At 50.3% G+C, this 18,386-nt stretch overlaps 1 protein-coding gene across 2 annotated transcripts in view; it reads right to left on the bottom strand.

Moving 5' to 3' along the window:
• LOC126539861 (aromatic-L-amino-acid decarboxylase-like) overlaps nucleotides 1-7,320 on the bottom strand; it is a 153,363-nt gene extending 146,043 nt beyond the window's left edge. The window contains exon 1 of one of the 2 annotated variants that reach the window (XM_050186684.3): nucleotides 7,109-7,320. In XM_050186684.3, the coding sequence (XP_050042641.2) occupies nucleotides 7,109-7,253 (145 nt within the window). In that variant the 5' untranslated portion in view covers nucleotides 7,254-7,320. The remainder of the gene's footprint in view (nucleotides 1-7,108) is intronic. The other variant, XM_055075184.1, reaches the window with a different exon arrangement.
• Between the last annotated feature and the right edge of the window lie 11,066 nt (nucleotides 7,321-18,386).

Here is an 18,386-nt window from a genome sequence, read left to right as displayed (position 1 = left end):
TAGGAGGTTCCCCGGACCACATAGTACCAAATAGTTTTCAATGCACCATGTGAGGGGCCGTTTTGGTTGCAAGAAATGGCTCGTGAAACCGAACTCTGGGTCAAACTTCGCTTTGACAGTTTCATTTACTTTCCAGATTGGGACGTGGTGTTAAGCCTACATGTCTGGCATGTCGTTGCTACGCCTCTCGTCGAAGTTCTTACTTAAGCTCTGCCTGTAGACGTCTTCTTTGTCTTACACTGTTATTGACTTCACTAAGCTTCTCGAGGAGGCTCACTTCGCGGTCCGACAATCCTGTCAGCCACGCCAAAATATATAGCAGCTCTGGCGTAAATAACTTATCACAGTAAGTTTGTAAGACTAGCTTTGTCTGCCATTTAAGCTTACTGTCGGCGAAACCCTCTGCCATTCCCTTTTTTCTCATATGGAAGGTGCAGTGCTGTCTGCTATTTGCTGGCCCGCTTTCGCTAATAATGTATCCACCGTCACGAACGTGTTTGCACAAAAGCTGTGACGTTAGCGTGGAGACGTATGAAAAGGAAGCACTTGCGTAGTAGCTATGGTTTACGTGTGGGTTTATGTGTGGTTTATATGTGGGCACGGCTCCCACGGCTCGCAAGTTGTTTTTTCGTCCACTTTCATTTATCTTTCGTTTAGAATTTCTACGCTGAAATTAAAGCTACAGTTTATGTCCCCTATGCTCTCAATTCTTGGCTTCATATTGTTACGTAGGAAGACGCAGACGAAAAGCTATTGTGACTAACAAAAGCTAGCTCCCCTCGGTTCCTCTTTCTCAGGTGCATTTTACATACATATTACGTACATATTTACCAACGTCTCATTTGGGAGGTGTCCTTGCAAGGGATGTAGATGCGCTGGACGTCAACCGTTACGTTTAGTACTGCTCAGTAGATATGCACCCGTACTTGCAATCTCCTCTGCACATCGAGACCAGCAGCGTCTCGATGTAATGGCAGCCGTCGCTAGTATGGACATACTCGGATGTGAAGCAGCGACGACCATTCACTTCGTTCTTAATTCGCTGATAATGATAATGATAATTCGCTGAAAAACATGATAATGTTTTGCTTCAACATAACAAATGCCATCACATGCATTCATCAAATGGAATCAATGTAGCCTTTATATATCGTAACTGTGTCTGCATTAATGTAACATCTCATATAATCAACGCATTTAGTATCAACACAGTATCATCAAGGAAGCTTCTCGTTCATGCACTGATTCGCACAGTGCGTGGGATCCGCACAAAGTTTATGGACTTTTCATATATGCGTTCTTCATCATCATCATCATCATCATATTCATGTCCACTGCAGGACGAAGGCCTCTCCCTGCGATCTCCAATTATCCCTGTCTTCGCCAACCGATTCCAACCAGCACCCACCAATTTCCTAATTTCGTCGCACCATCTAGTCTTCTGCCATCCTCTACTGCGCTTCCCTTCTCTTGGTACCCATTCTGTCACCCTAATGGTCCAATGGTTATCTAGTCTGCGCAAAGTTACAAATCGGATCTGCGTATTATAGATCAACCACATCTCGGTAAAGCAGACGCAGCCTAGGACGTGAGGTCTAGCGTAGAAAAATTAATCGGTACCGCGGGAACCGCAATTTGTAGCTCGCCCATGCCCCACCCTAAACGTTTTCATTCCAATCACTGGTGATTAGCTGTGAGAATGAGCCATCAGTTCGCCAATTATCCAATCAATTTGTTATGTGTTCGTTGCGCGTCTGAACCGCCAGGTGAACAATCATTCAGCTTGGTCTAAGGCCGCGCTTTCTTTTTTTAAACGCTGCTTTCAGTGCCGGAAGCTCACCACAAATACACTATAACGACTACAACGCTGGAAACAGTCACAATTGTTCTATATTTATAGCCATTTCTGAAAAAGAAAGTACGAAAGCAAAGCTGATTTTAAGTTCACATTCACTTGCAAAGTGGGGACGAAAGAGGATACAAAATTGTGGCAGGTGTTCTCGAAATAGTGCTCAAGATTAAGATGTCCCAAGAAAGGAAATGCTCGGTACCGCAAAAAAAAAAAAAAAATCTGCCGCCATTCCACCCTGTGATAATTCAGGTACAGCGAAGCTGGTGCGTGCGTTAGACAAATACCACCGCCCCAACTGACGTCAGATGATGTCACACAAGCACCGCCACCCCAAGCGACGCACGGCACACGCGTACACGCGTGTGTGGAAGTGCATCATATATCCTCATTGTGGCAGGCCGTCCGCGAAGCGCAAGTGCCTTATTGAACTAAATTAATGCTTAAAAGTCAATTGCGTCAGAAAATGCGCAAAGTACGACTTACGCACAAGCTGCAGGCATGGTAGCATCGAATTGTAATTTGAATATACGAGAAAACATAATTCTGTTATGCAGAAACTCAAACAGAAACCCCCTTTTCCAGTTTTTTTTTTTTTTTTTTTTTGGTGAGCACGCCACGAGAAATTCCTACCTGCTAGAGGCTAGCAGCTTCGCTGTAAAACTCTGACCACCCGTCACCGAGCCTGTCAGCGAGGCGCCACGAGACAAGCCTTCGCTGTGTAATCGGCAGCCTTGCCTCTCAAGTGTGCGGCGATAAAGTACACCCGGGCTCGGCATGGGCTCAGCGTGGAAACCATTTGTGCCTCGAGCGACTTCCCAGGGTTGGCGTGCCTTTCAGGCAAGCGACGGCACACGTAGAAAATAAGAATGACATCACCCGGACCAGTCGTGCGCATGGGCATATATATTCGCCCGCGTTGAGATCGGAGCCATTCACAACCTCCTTAATGACTAATCTTAGTGCTGCGTCGGGACAAGCAGGAAAGCCACACGCGCAGGCACTCCACCCGCCGCGTGCCAAGGAGCTGGTTCGTTCAACTGGCTGGCACCACCATCTCCCTTGGCGCTCGTCGGGTCTCTACGCGGGGCACTGTACCTGTGGAGTAAGCCAGCGCACAACCGAAGGTTGTGTTCTCCGCGCTAAAGCCCCACGAAAGCTCGCCGTTGCAATTCGTCCTGTCGTTCGTGTCCTTCTTCAGGCGCCGGTCCTGTCGTTTGTGTCCTTCTTCAGTCCTGGTCTTTTGCGCCTTGCCTTTACTCACTCAAGCATGAACCAATTAGCCCAAGCAAGAGTTCTACTTGAGCAATTAAGAGTTCGACGGAGCACGTTTTGTCAGGGGAAAGCATCACTATAGTAGAAGAGGTCACGGAACAATATGAAAAAACAAAAATTGATATTTCGGTGTCTGTACAGATCCCTTGCTCAGAATGCACCGATTGTCGTACGATTCGTTTATTATGCGCTTGATCATTCGTCTCAGGGTTCAAAAATACGCGCTGCCCAGATTGCATTGCGTCCTGCTCAGCGCGTTGTCTGTTTTTCGACACTGAGCTTCAGAAACTTACCTAGAGGTTTTTTTTAGCGATTGCAAATGTATTTTTGCTGATATGTTGTTTTCCGTGATAATGGCATTTGTCCCGTTCCAGTTCATAATCCGACGCGCGTTTCGAACGTGCCCAGATATGACATTTAAGCAACGTGGCTCTTGGCGACATCGTTTTTATGTTGTTTCCGTCACCTTTGAAAGCTTCCCGCTTCTGCGATGTAGACAATCTGCTCAAGAAATCTTGTAAATCACTCCCGGATACTTTGAGCGGGGCCAAGGGGTCCTTTTACGTTGGCAAAGTCAATAATTACCTTTAATTAGATTGCGCGTATGCCGACGTGCCTATGAGCAACATGCATGCCATGGCTGGATATTTGAGAGAGCGGTTCGCTAATTTATTGAATATAGGTATCGCATGCGTGTTCTAGTTTCGAGCATCCTGAAGCGTCCTCTGCCTGTTGTCTTGGACGCTGGCAGATCATGACTTGCCGCATCATCTTCGTGAAGCGCGTCGGGTAGCCATTCAGCTTCGAGTCCTTCTTGGCTGCTTCTAGCTCGTCTTTCAAATCTGTTGCCGTGTAACAAGTGTTTCTTGCTTGGTCGACTAGCGCCGTAACGACTGAACGCTGTGCGCACACGGGTACATATAGGTTGGAAGTTTACCTACCCACAAGAATGAGCCAGTTTTCTACGGACGGTAAACTTCAGGCCAGCATCTGAGAGCGTAATCAACGTCCAAGGAAGGAATCCTTCCGTCGGCTTCTTCGTTTGCGGTGAACTTGCTGGAAGGCTCCATGCTGCTCAGATGCGCAAGAAAATTTTACACGTCCTACTTTTTCAAAATGCAAGAACAGTCAAGCATGTGCCCAAAGAAGACATTAGGTCACTGCTGCAGGGAACTCCGTTTCCTGGATACAATCGCCACCATCGTCGATTTCCCAGAACCATGTGGCATCACACGTCATCGCTGAGCACGTTCAAAGCACGCGCCACGTAATAGACTTAGATGAGACAAATGCCATTACCATGGAAAGGAATGTATCAACAAGACGTCTGGAATCGCTGGTTATCCAAACCACAGGAAACAAGCTTGACGGAACACAAGTGCCATATGGACAACGTGCATTGAAGCGTGTATAGTGCTGTGGGAAGGCTGGGTGGGCTTGGTCGTCCGGTGTCACCAATTTGTGGGAGGCGGCGCGGAGAGGTAGCCGCCGTGGCCACGATTTATTTAGGCCGGCCAGCCATGGTGCCGCGGGATTTCGGGAGCGGCCGACACCGCGGCCGCTCAGGTCGTGCAAGCTAGTGTGTTCTATTCTCGCGATACCTACCTGCACTTGAGCCCATTTTCTTTTTCGCCTGCTTTGGAAGCGACAGTCGCACCGCTACAGGGCCCCGCTCCTAGTGCGAAGCACGATTGAAATAAAGCCCAATGGTAAAGTCCATGTAAATTGTGCAGATGGTGTAGCCGTTGGCAGTGTCGGATTCACGCAATCCGGGAGAGGTAGACAACGCAACACCGGCAGCGTAGGTTGTGAGCGAAGCGCAACCACGGTGATACCATAGTACAAAATGGCGACCTGCCGCAGGTTCTCGTTGATGCCCGGCCCTGTAAAGTCGGAACTCCAAAAGCATACCGTCTGGCTGCTGAGGACTTACGTGGAAGTGATTCTCGAGCTGAAGAAACCAAATAGCAGAGCTGCTCCTGCAAAACTGCGGTAGGCCATTCATCCGCAGAACGTGTGAGCACAGAACATTGGAATGCTCGCCTCTGCTGCTTGCAGTGACATTTCGAATGCTTACATCAGAGTTGCGGTGGTCGCTGAATGCATCGCGAATGTTGTGCTTGTGGCGTCGCCGTGCCTGCGAGAGTGAAATTTCCTCCTAGTGGAGCCGGTGGGAGAGCCTCTGTATCGGTGATGAGTGAGGTGCCCCCGAACGGAAAGCGGACAGCTTGTGGGAAAGCCCAAGGAAGGCATAGCCGAAAGTGCTTACTTTTGGCCCAGTGAATTCCATGTAAAGAGTCGTCGCGCAGCTGCCCTTGAGCTGGGGAGGAGACTCATGAACCGAGTAGAGGTCTGACGCTGGGGCCACGTCTGCGCGTGCAGACGATCGGCACGGGCGCACGCATGCTATGTGGGACGACAAGACGCGAAATGACGCGATGGTTCAAATGGCGAGATCGGTTTTGAATGGGCGCTCGAGGTGACACAGTGAGCAAGCATGGCTGCCCGCAAGTTGTCGTAGAAGTCGGGGTCGGGTGCTGGCAACCGGAGCCTGGAACGCAGCCGGAGCATGGAACCTTGTTGAGAAGGAAGTGGCTGTCCATCTGGATGAACCAGATGTCCGGCATGTCTATGTAGAATCCCCGGACCTCCTACAAACGCGGGCCGTCTGCCGGACTATGTGAGGCCATGTCACTCGCCTTGGTATATAGAGTCGGTGCGCTGACGCTGGTATGGCTGGGCTCTGCCATCCGGGTCATCAGTTTGCGGGAGACGGCGAGGAGAGGTAACCGCCGTGGCCACGGTTTATTTAGGCCGGCCAGGCATGGTGCCGTGGGATTTCGGGAGCGACCTCGGCCGCTCAGGTCGAGCGCGCTATAGCGTGTTCTATTCTCGCGCTAGCTGCGCGGGAGCCCATCTTCTTCTTCGGATGCTTTGGAGCCGATAGTCGCGCCGCCACAGGACCAGTATGGGTCGTATGCTGGCCGTTAAAAGAAAAGTTGCGAGAAACGTTTGCATTTCAGGTTCACATTTGAACGGTACAGGCCCACATATCACGCGAATTCGAATGTTGCACTGATGCGATCTTTAGACTGGGAAAAATAAAGAAATTGAAATATGAGGTTTCCCGCATGTATACGCTCATTCAATGGCAGTTTCGCGGGCCCCCAGACAGCGCTCCCTGCCACATAAGACCGTATACTCTGCGTTGTCCAGCGTTCTAGAGGCCCCGCACTTGAACGCATCAACAATGGGGAATGCCGTCGCCTGCGTCTGCGATCCCCTGACACCGCGTAGGCCTGGAATCGTGAAGCACTGGAAATCGCGGCGTCCTGCTCTTGACATCACGGCCGCCTCGCTCCTGAATTATTCTGCGGCCTGAAGTTGAGGTTCTCTTTCGCCAAGATGCGAGTAGTGCGGTTCTAAGCTCCTGAGATCTGTCGAGAACGCGAGAAAGACCACCGATATCGCTTAACTTTTCAGTTTGTTCCTTAATTTTTTAAATACTTAAGGTATGCTTTAGACGTGACTTCATAAGGGAGCTTCACTTGAATACAGAGGCCTATTCCCTGCCGTGGTCATACTCATCCATAATACAGGATGCACCATCGCCACCACCAAATAATGACTGCTTAGCCATAGACAGCGAAACATATTGCTTTTTATTGCTGTCTCATTTCTGATCTGTTCTTTTTCACTTATTTAGCACGCACAAGTTGGGAGGATCGCTTGCTGTCAATTTTGGGGCCACGAATCTTTTTTTTTTAGATGTCACGAAGCGAGTCAAAAGCCCGAGCGATCTAGACGTATCAGACCCCGTCTATATCCGCGTTCGCTTTCCATTTAGTTTTTTTCTTTCTCCTCGACAACACGAGCACGACATCCGCGCCGACAGGTTCAAACAGCTGTCGAAAACAATTGGAAGCGCCGTGTTGTACACGCACAGCTGCTATATGGCGGCACGTTGGGGAGGCACTCGCTTACCGCTGCCGAAGAAGCTGCCGCAAGTTCCCCCGGGTGAGACGACGACGCCACCGCGGCCTCTATGTAGGGTTCCGGTCTCTGGCGGCGCGGGCACGCGAGAAATTAAGAGAGTTAGGACCACAGCAGCAGGTCGCTCCGAACACATTTCCTCCTTCGTATTCCGCCACCCTCCTCCTTTTCCAAACCTCCTCGCTTATTTTTTATTATTTCCAATACGCTCTTGTTCCTTTTTCTTCCTCGCACGCAAGTCGAGGGCATTCCTCTCCTTCGCCTCGACACTCGCATTGAAAGGGAAAGGAAGTGTGAAGGCAAGCGTTTGTCAAAGCTGCAAAACATTCGCAAGATGAGCGACCGAAAACAGAGCGCGCGGTGTACAGGGCTCTATAAAAGGCGGGCGGAGCCCGGGGCGCATTCGAAGGGCCCTCCGGGGCCCGCTATTGGACGACGAGGGACGGACGGGCCCCCCTTCGGAGTGAGTGCAAATGTGAGAGGGAAGAGGAGCGCCTGAAGGGAGGGGGGTTCTGGAAGAAAAAAAGAAGGGGGCCCCCGACGGCCATGGTACGCGCGGTGGACTTGGGCTTCTCGGTCTTGTGGAACGATGCTGCGTTGCGGAGAGTGGTTTGGAAAGGGGCAGAGGCCATACAGCGTGGGCACGGAAGATGCTATGGTAAAAGGAAAGGGTGGGTTCGGGAGAGAAAAAAAGACGTGGTAAACTATAAATGCACCGGTGCCCACGTTCATCATCGTCTCCCTCTCCCCCTTCTGCCCACTGCTCCCTGTCTCTTCACTGTGGACACAGCCGTGTATAGGAAAAAGAAAGGGAGGGGGGTACGCGAGGCACCGCAGCTATGAGGGATACCGCCACCGATGCGTCGCGAAGTTGATGGGTTGGAGAAGTGTTTTGGGGAAGAGAATGGCAATTGGAATGGGGGACCACGACGGCACATCCCACGGCGGCTCTGCGCGCTAACTAGTCGCGTGCGCGGTCTTGATCGAGCTCTGGAAAGTCTTCGCCTCGAAGGACAGCTATAGGCGACTGCATCCCCTCGTCGCCTATACCCACAAGCTCCTTCCCACCCTCCACTGCTCTTCCGTTCAACTCCGCACCTTTCCTCTCTCAGAGGCAGCAGGTCGCTGCTCTTCCCACTTCCTCCCTCGTCGACTTATTGTCCTACGACGTCCATTTTCCTTGGCTTGTCGTCACAAAGGCGCGATCGAGTGGGTGTGTGCGTGTGTGCACACCGAGTGTGCGGGACGAGGCGCAAGACCGTGATACGGCCTGTCGTGAAAATGGCCCAGTTGGCGTGGGCAGCTTTCACACTGCTATAGCCCCACTATGCAAAGTGAAGTGATGCCGAGTAGTAGTAGAAAAAAACAGAGAGAGAGAGAGAGTTTCTATTTGTTTTTCATTTATTTATTTACAGGCAGCAGTTCTGCGAAGAATCGCAGCGGCGTTGGTTGGCGTGCACACTAGGATGCTGCTCTCCCTGTCGTCTGCTCGCATTCTCTCCCGGCTGACATACGACGGCGGTAGCCTTTTGACCTTTCGCCGCGAGCTCCATAAGATCTATCCATATATGCGCATCCTTGCTTGCTCATACAAGAACTCTGGGTAGTTTAGGTGGCGCCAGTCCAAACTCGAATTAGCCCTCTCTAAATGCAGTCGACTGGAGGACGAGAATTAATACAGGCGTACAGAGAGTGTACGGGAACCCGACGCTGCCAACTGGCACGCCAAGTTGCAGACTCTACGCGGAGTGTCGTCATCACTAGGTTAGCTCATGCCCAATGAAGAAAGAAGGCCTCGTAACCTCACCCCATAGTTTATCCCAGCTTGTGCTGTCTTGCGTGCGCCGACTCCATCCCATGATAGCGAGTTTCCTGATATCATCTTGGAGGAGACCTAACACGCACTTCTTGTTTGGCTTTGTTTCATAACTTGGTGCTTTTTCTTTCTTTGGCTTACGTGGTGGTTGTGTTTGCGGACAATAGTTGATAGCGTGCGAGCCGTTGTGTATTTTATGTCAGCGCTAGTGTGATGTTTGCTTTCTTCCGCGATCCGTCTCTTACGTTCGTGTTGTCGTTAAAGTGTATTCATGCGCACGTTGTCATCTTCGTGTGTCCGTACCAGTTTTTTCTCATCAGGATCCGAAAATGCCTTGATATAGAAGTGGCCGTCACTCGCTTACACCGGCGTTACATGTAGTTGTACGCGATAATCACGAGGAATAATGCCTCACGCTAGGGTATACGTGCGATTGTTATCATATCAGTATGACGTATAACTGAATGTGCCGCATCTTATAACGGCGTCGTGTTTCCAAGTCTCTAGGAGCACGTTCAAATTCGACTTGCAACAACAAATACGGAGCCACTTGATCGCTAAAATGGCCTGGTCTAGTCGAGATGAGGCAAAGCGAGAGTCTGTTTCACCCTTTATACTATACTTGCAAACGCAGTTGAGGTGCAGCAGGGGCACGTGCGACAGAGAAAGAGAGAGAGAGAGAGAATTTTAATATGTGAAGACCAATGAGATCGGCCGGAGGAGCTTTGTCTCTGACCTGCTACTCTAATTAGAGGAAAGGAAGAAAGGGAAAGTAGAGGGAGGGCATGTAGATGACGATGATAGTGCGCAGTGAACAATGTGCACGTGCGACATGCATACGTGTTCTGAAGACGCACATCATCCACGTCCCAATGTTTAGGCATCTGTCACGCTGTTCTAGAGCATGGAGGTGGGGCTGCTGTCCGTTAAAAATTGCAAGCGCGCTCTTGTTGCTCGCAGTGACTCCTGTTCTATGGCCTTAGTATCTTCAGCTCCGAACTAGTGGTTTGTCGTCCAACCTAGACAATGTGACTTTAATGACCGTCTGGCGTCCTGTGCGGTAAGCAGGGCTGTCGCAAAGGATGTGCTAGATCGTGTCTGTGTTATCCTATGCCTGGCAGTTTGGGTCATTTTCGCGACCTACATTGCGAAGATAATGTCGCTTGAACGCCACCCCAAGCCTGAGTCTGTGTGGCAGAGTTGTATAACCTTGCTTTGCTTTGGGTGAATTCCCGAAGTCTGGGTCTAGCGTTAAAAGGCGATCTTGGTGCGAGTCTGAATTAGCCCACTGCAGAGAAGTGTATAGTGCCGTAACGTCGTGTCTGGGTGGCTCGATGGTTACTGAGTTGGCGTCGGTATGCGTAAGCTTTGTTTCTCTATGTGCTGACTCATTGCCAAGATTTTTCCATTGCTGGGTGTCCACCGGAGCATTATGAAGTGACTCTTCTCATGTGCTTCCACGTACAACAGAGCCACGTCTATATGCCAGTGCCATGAGTTGCCCGTTCCTTACTCTCTTCAATGGATATCCGACTTCCTTGCAGAGCTGACTTAGAATCTGAAAATGCTGTCCACCGCCGTGGTTCGTCAATACAGGTGAGTCGGAGCGCCTCAGGGATAGCTGTAATTTCCGATCATGTTGATGTTTTGTGAGCTATCTTCAAGGCATAGGCTTACGGAGAATTCATTGGTCACACTGCGGGAAAGGGCGTGGCCCGTTCGCTGATGGCGTGGGTGAGTGGCACGCGTGGGTGAGTGGCATAATGATGGCGTGGGTGAGTGGATGGCGTGGGTGAGTGGCATAATTAGATCTTGGTTGCACCTTAACATACTACGCTCTTTTTGTTTTTAGAAAAAAAAATTGGATGTATATAATGGAAGTTGCGCGCGTCCGCTGTTCCAATTTGCACTGTTTTAGAGGACGAAAACAGGCGATCTTGTTCCTTATTCAGTGTTAGTGCACATAATCTGAGAATGTAATGAAAGCGATGAAAGACGAAGCCCTAATTTGTTAAAATATGGTCAACGCACTTCGTAAATACGTTTTCCTGCACTACTAACCAACGTCATTCCTAACGTCATGGCCTGAAAATTAAGCTGTGAAACCTCGGTGAAGTGTTATTTTACGATTTAGCGAAATATGGCATGGTGAATCCTGGCTATGTGTCCTATCATTGGCAGCGCTGAAAAAAATACAACGATTAAATACTTCAAAAAAGACAACAGTTAACAAGATGGAGGCTTGAAGTGATTAAATGCGACAAGAAATGTCACTGGAACTGACGTTTCCTCCGCAAAGGTATACTTGTCTAACTTAATTACTCTAAGAGGAAACACTAACACTTGCGCGGTACCGCAAGCAGAAGTTGAGATAGATAGATAGATAGATAGATAGATAGATAGATAGATAGATAGATAGATAGATAGATAGATAGATAGATAGATAGATAGATAGATAGATAGATAGATAGATAGATAGATAGATAGATAGATAGATAGATAGATAGATAGATAGATAGATAGATAGATAGATAGATAGATAGATAGATAGATAGATAGATAGATAGATAGATAGACGAAAGTTTACTGGCACCAAAGGCGAAGAGGTCGACTTTAGGAACGTGTCTCTGTCCTGCTACTCCACACTGGGGTAAATGGGAACGAAGGGAAAAAGATAGTAAAGTATTATGGTAAATTATGGTGAAATAATACAACGAGTTGAGCACCTGCTGTACGACGCCGCGCATGCTCAGTGTCCCCGGCAAATTCACAAGAAGGTACATATCATATACAGAGATAACGACAGAATGGAGCTATGGGAAAATTGAGCACAAACCATCCACGGTGGTTGTCAATGCAAGCGAATCGCCGAACGCTTCTAGAAGGCTAATACTTTCTTGAAGGAATGATGCACTGGATGGCGTATATTTAGTTGCAGTAAGGATATCCAAGTTGCATGTTTTATCGAGTGCACCTATAGCGATAGTATAGGTGGCTATTCATGTAAGCCGATACCCGTACATGTGTGTGCCTTCAGCGGCGCGAGCACCGTTGGAGAACCTCCTTTCCTTCTCTTCATACTCCTCTCGCGACGGAGTCCTCTCTCGCAGCCGCCACCGGGAAAGAGCACGGAGGGGGGAGAGGGGGCTGTCCTTCCCAAGCACTCCACCACAGTATATAAACCTTCTAAACCTTCAGAGGCCACAAACAACTCGTGCGGCCGGACTTGCGTCTCAAAGGGCTATAGTTGGGCTTTCGCCGACGAACACGCCTCGCAGCTCAGTTGCGCGAGATCACGCGCCCTTTGCATCGACCGTGAAAGACCACACACCTCCCAACCACCAACCACGAGCTATTCGCTTTGAAATACATCGATGTCGACCCTGAACGTGGATACTCCTTCGTATCTTTCTCACAGCGGCAGCGGCCGAACATTTTTTTGCGCGCAAATATCACCCTGTACTTTGTGGCTGTCCGTAGTAACCGGTGGTAGCATAAAGAGCATATGCGATGTCCGCAGATTGTTTATTCGGTTGCTTTTGCATATAAATGACCGTATTATCTTAAAAACAAATGAGACGGGAGCCAAACAGGTAATCGGAGGTACATTGGAGGTTTCATAATACGCAGTGCAGCTTTCGACCCATAAAACAGGTTGGCGATGGTTTCAGTCCATTAACAGCATGTCTGGGTCATCGGGTTGGCACATGTTTAGTGTTCTTGAGCGCTTTACGGTAGGTGCGTGTGTCATATAGGTCGCTTCGTGTCTCGCATCATTCCAGACTTATTCGATAAGAAATGGTGGGCGACCCTGATCTCGCACCTCGAGGTTGGTGTTGCTTAACTTAAGCGAGCGAACATCTTTCCCTTGGCACGATATGCGGGCGATGAGCGAGGGAGAGCGAGGAGGAAGCGCAGCGCGCGCCACCTGGCGGGGCGTAGCCCCCTAGCGAGCGGCGCACAAAGCGCACCTCACGTGCCCTCTCCAGAGCTGACGTCGGTGCATGTAACAAGCGTGGGCGCGCAGCTGTTGCGAGCAAGCGAGCGATTCTGCGCGTTAAGTGTGCGGTAACCAGTGATTTCTAGTTAATCGAATTATTCCAGACACTTCAGTAACTCGTAACTAAAATTCTGCTCTGATATATCTATAATGAAACCCATGGATTTTGTACTGTACCACTTTTTCTTTTTTTCTGATTTATTTTTAATTTCGTCCCCGGTCGTCTCAGGAGATGAACCGGGAGCGCTGCGCAAGAAACAAGAGTGTCACTCGATGCCAGTGCCACTGAAAAGTTTCAGTGACGTTTCACATCATGAACGCGAGTTACGTGCAAGCGTACGGACGCTGCGAACATGCACAGCGAGCACCACGGTGTCGAAGCACAAACGGAAAGGGCGCGAACGCGGTCGCGGGTGACGCTATACGTCGTTCTCGACGATTCGACGCCTGGTGGGCTACAGGGAAAGCGCAAGTGCTACTCATGCAAAGAAGGGACGCCGCGAACATGCACAGTGAGCACCGCGGCACCGATGCACAAACGGAAAGGGCAGTAACGCGCGGATTCTCTTCTGCACCTCCAGGCACCTTTAAGATCCCTTGATATAATCAAGGGGCTTTAGGCACCTTTCTCCTCCGGCAGCCTCTTCCCACGCAGCTTCAAACCTAATCTCGCCGATTTCACAGACCGGTCTACGCGTAAAAAAGAGTCAACCAAGTGTCGACGCTAAAGAAGGCAAGGTCGACGTACAGTGTGGTTCAAATCATTCGATCAATAAATGTTGATGATATCTCTCAAGTCTGTCTCTTTCTCCTGCTCAATATTCACTAATTTCGTATCTTATTTGCACAGTATTTTACGCACAATTATGTCGACGACGAGAAAAAATATCCGAGGACACCTAAGCACTTCTTACGAGTTGTGAATGCGAAAGCATTAATGTCCGATTGAACGCCGTTGAGCGGTCCTTTGCGCGGCAAGTAATGTACCATAGCGGTATACGTGCTTCCCGAGCCAGCAAGCAACAGCAGTCTGTGATGCTGGTTAGAACACCGCCCGCCAGCTTCCGAGAGCGAGGGTGACGTGGCGTCGCGGTGATGATGCCCTCTCCCCTCACACAACGCTTGGGGCGCTAGCGCGCCTGCTGGTGTCTCTTTCGCCCATGTATTTAAGTCATAGCGCTGGATTGACACGGGCAAGAAAGACGACAGGACGTGCGCGAAAGACGACAATGTGTCCTGTCGTCTTTATTGCCCGTGTCAATCCAGCGCTATGGCTTCAATTGATGCAACGAACCAACTAACCCAAAAATCTGCACTCTTTCGCCCACTCTGCTTCGTCGAGGCGTGCTCGTGACGTGGCGTCGCAGCCAATGCGACTTTAGGTGCCGTTTCACTGCTGCAGACTATAGACGCAGGATTTCTTGCTCAATGGGGCGTTTGACGCTTTCGCACCAAAATGGAGGTGGGCAGGCCCTGTAATGCGTAGGATAGATAACCGGCGAACCATTAGAGTTACAGAATGGGTGCCAAGGGAAGGGAAACGCAGTCGAGGGCGGCAGGACGCTAGGTGGGGTGATGAAATTAGGAAATTTGCAGGCGCAAGTTGGAATCAGATCGCGCAAGACAGGGGTAATTAGAGGTCGCAGGGAGATGCCTTTGTTCTGCAGCGGTCATATAAGTAGGCTGATGATGATGACGATGATGACGTCGACGTTGCCTCCTTAAGCGCTGACACATAATTGACGCTTTCTTTCTCTTTTTTTTATTACCAAAGGGCCAGGTGGGCCGATCCCAAAGATAGGTAGTCTATGGTGCAGTGAAGTTAACTGTCGACTATATCATCACTAATCATGCCCGCACCATTCTTTTTATCTACTCCGCGAGTGATTTTCGCTTCTTGCATCGTTGATGCCTCATTTTGATAACTTTTACGACCCTCTACACCGCGAAAGGGCTGTTTGTTTTAGTGAAAGTTGTTACAGTATACCCAGATTTAAGATACCCTAAACCAGTGCGAAGTCAGCAAAGAGCACCATGTCTTAAAAAATAATTTGTCTCCGATGATGGGATCAAACCTAGCTCTTCCAGCACAACATCCCGATGTTGTAATTATTAGGCCACAATTTTATTTTATGGCACGCATATACTTCTTTCACGCCAAACGGCAACGATTTCTTCGAGATGATCAGCGCGTGCGACACGTCAAATAGCACGAGCGCACGCGCGTGCTATGCCCACGCCCTGCTTTTCGCGTGCGTCTTGTCGCATAGCAACAAGTTATACTTACAAAAGCGAAGCGTGCCAGTTTCTGCCATTCTTTCCTCGTGGTAGCCAGCGCTATTGAGACGCTGTGTTACTGCATTGGCCCTCTAGACCGGCCCACCTTTCCTCTTCCCTCCCTCGTAGTGAGGGAAGGTGCACTGCGTCTAAAGACAGTCGGTCGCGCAAACCGCCACCCGAGCATCCTCGTGGCGGTGGAGCTCCGTAAAGCTTTTGACACTGTGACGCATGAGGCAATCATCGAGGCACCTGAGAGACACGGAATCACAAGCCGCCCCCTAAACTTTGTGCGTTCCTTCCTTCAAGATCGCACTTTTTCCATATGGGTAGACGTCGGGAAGGTTTACCCATGCATGGCGGGAGTCCCGCAAGGCTCCAGGCTCTCACCCCTCTTCTTCAATTTGACTATGATAGGCCTGAGTGACTGGAGGCTATTTCCGAACTGGGCTTCACAATTTACGCAGATGACATTATGTTATGGACTGTGTCACGACCAATTGACGACCAGCAGGAGACCCTGCAGGCGGCACTTGATGTTATTCACCACTACCTGCCACAAAGTGGCATGCGGCATGCGGCGGTCTCCAGAGAAGACAACCTATGTGGTGATCAGACGTTCAACGCAGGACGAAGCAGCCCTCACGCTCACTCTCGGAGGCTAAACGCTGCAGCGAGCGGAAAAATTAACGCGCGTTCTCGGGATACCCATTGACCACACAGCTAGGCACAGCGGATGCGTCGCTCGCAGACCTTCGTCGGACATGGCATAACACTATGCACCTCATAAAACGAATCTGCTTCCGCATGGGCGGTGCTGGTACCGACGTATGCCGAAAACTTGTTAGTGGTTTGCTGACATCCCGAGCGATATACGGAGCACGCTCTTATGACCTGCTTGCTCGGCATTGGGTACAGCTAGATGTACTCCACAGATCAGCTCTCCGTGTTATCACAGAGCTCCCGAAACACACACGTGTCGAGGAGCTACATCGCTATGCGAAGTTGCCTACCCTCCATGCAATCATCGAAGCATCGAAGGCAGGACACGAGAAACGCCTGAAGCACACCAGACAAGGCAGGACTCTACTGGCCTACATGGGAAAGGATATATCAACTTTACTACAACTGCCATCCGACATTTCACCGTGGCATGACATTGCTGTCGTCCACACTACACCAACGGCCCGAAACATGGGCGCCCGACATGCGCGCCGCCGGGCAGCATTCGTTGCGCGTCATGCGCAGAAACTGGCAGGCGCACCGCCAATCTATGAACAAGTGTACACTGACGCAGCTTTAATTCGACCCACGCACCAGCGAGGAAGCAGTCGCCTACCACGTAGTGGGTTCTTGTGCGACACATTCTACCTTTACAACTGCTGATGCCGACGACCCAACGGAACTTCAACTCCGCGCAATAGTCTGGGCATTAGATAGAGTTTCAAACACACGCACTCAAGCAAACCACATCGATATATACACCGACTCTCAGTATGCGCTGCATGCCTGCAAGCCGCGCCACACAGCATCATCGGAAGTACTCCTAGTCAAGCAAGCCTTCAGGCGTGCGGAGGCCCGCGGTGTCACTGCAACACTTCATTGGATCCCTGGTCACCAGGACATCGAGGGAAATAAGAGAGCCCACGAGGCGGCGCGCGCCCTTCTTTCCAACCGTGTCGTCTCCCGGGATCCTTCCGAAACCCTAACAACCAGCACAAGCAGCACGACAAATGGAGCCCCATATGACCCAGACAGAGCTCTGAGAGCAGCAGCCAACCGACGCAAGAGGAACTCCGTGCGACTATGCCCTCAGATCCAGACCCACTTCCCGCGGCTCTTCCCAGGTCGGGGCACGTGCTGCTGCATAGGCTCGTTCCGGCTTCGTCCTCACACCGGATGTGCTGGAGCGGTGGCGGCAGTACCGGCCACGCCGGCAAAGACACCCTTCATCTCCGTCTCCCAACTCCCTTCCATCGCAGGAACCCGGCCCTCCCACAGCCTCCGCGGACCAAGAAGCACCCCAGGCCCCAAACAGGTGCCCTGACTGTGAGATGGCCACAAGGCCATCTGCAGCCCATCTGCTTTGGGAGTGCCAGCGACGCGCTCAGCAGCGGGACCACCACCTGAGGGCGGTGCGAGTGTCGTCCTACGAGGAGTGGGTTAGACCGGCAACTGGCTCGATGGATTCCGACAGAGTCATTCTGGACTCGCTCTTGGCTTTCGCCAAGGACGCGCAGCTCCTAGGACGGCTCTGAATAGGCCTCCCCCCTCCTCTTCCTATTCCCCATTATAGGCCTTCCAGCCATCCCTCAATAAATACATCTTCTCATCATCATGCTTCCCGGCTACTGCAGCTTAACGTTTACTGGGAAACGCTGGCTGCGAACGCTATGCACGAAGGCGAGCTTTCTGGTAGAAATGCGGCCTCTTGCGTGGATCGATCTGCAGTTATTGTTTCGCACTTTTAATATTTCAGTTTGAGAAGAACTAACAAAAGGACATGCACTGTCGGTGTTTTTTTCCATTACATTTGTTTGTGGGCTGCCGTTTTCGAAATTCCGAGGAATAACTTTGTAAAGAATGAAAGACAAGATATGAGCAACTTTGGTGGTAGAGAATTTGTTGGGTATGCGTGGTTCGAAATTCTTTTTGTCGAAGCGACGTCCAGCGCCGACGCGAAACGCCGGATGTTCTGCCACACGGGCTCGATCGTTAACGCTATCGTGTTGAAAAGCTTATAACTTAAGCTTCACTTTGTCAATGTTCCCATGCTTGTGTGCATGGCGTCCTGTGGCTTCAGGCGGGTTGACGTGTTGGTGAGCGGCCTTGAACTACATTTTCGGTTTCAGGGCTGTTTTCATCCGGTTTCACTTATCATCAGAATCACCAGCCTATTTTTTATTAAAATCAGCCTATTTTATGTCCACCAACTGCAGGACGAAGGCCTCTCCCTGCGATCTCTGTCCCGCGCCAACCGATTCCAACTTGCGCCGGCAAATTTCCTCATTTCATCACCCCACCTAGTTTTCTGCTGTCCTCGACTTCGCTTCCCGACTCTTGGCACCCATACTGTGACTCTAATGGTCCACCATTTATATATCCTACACATTACATGGCCTGCCCAGCTCCATTTTTTTTATCTTAATGTCAGTTAGCATATCGGCTATTCCCGT

This window comes from Dermacentor andersoni, chromosome 3 (genome assembly GCF_023375885.2).
Source record: "Dermacentor andersoni chromosome 3, qqDerAnde1_hic_scaffold, whole genome shotgun sequence".
In the NCBI taxonomy this organism is placed as follows: Eukaryota; Metazoa; Arthropoda; class Arachnida; order Ixodida; family Ixodidae; genus Dermacentor; species Dermacentor andersoni.
Note: the sequence above shows the minus strand (reverse complement) of the source record. Positions and strands in the feature narration are given on the sequence as shown.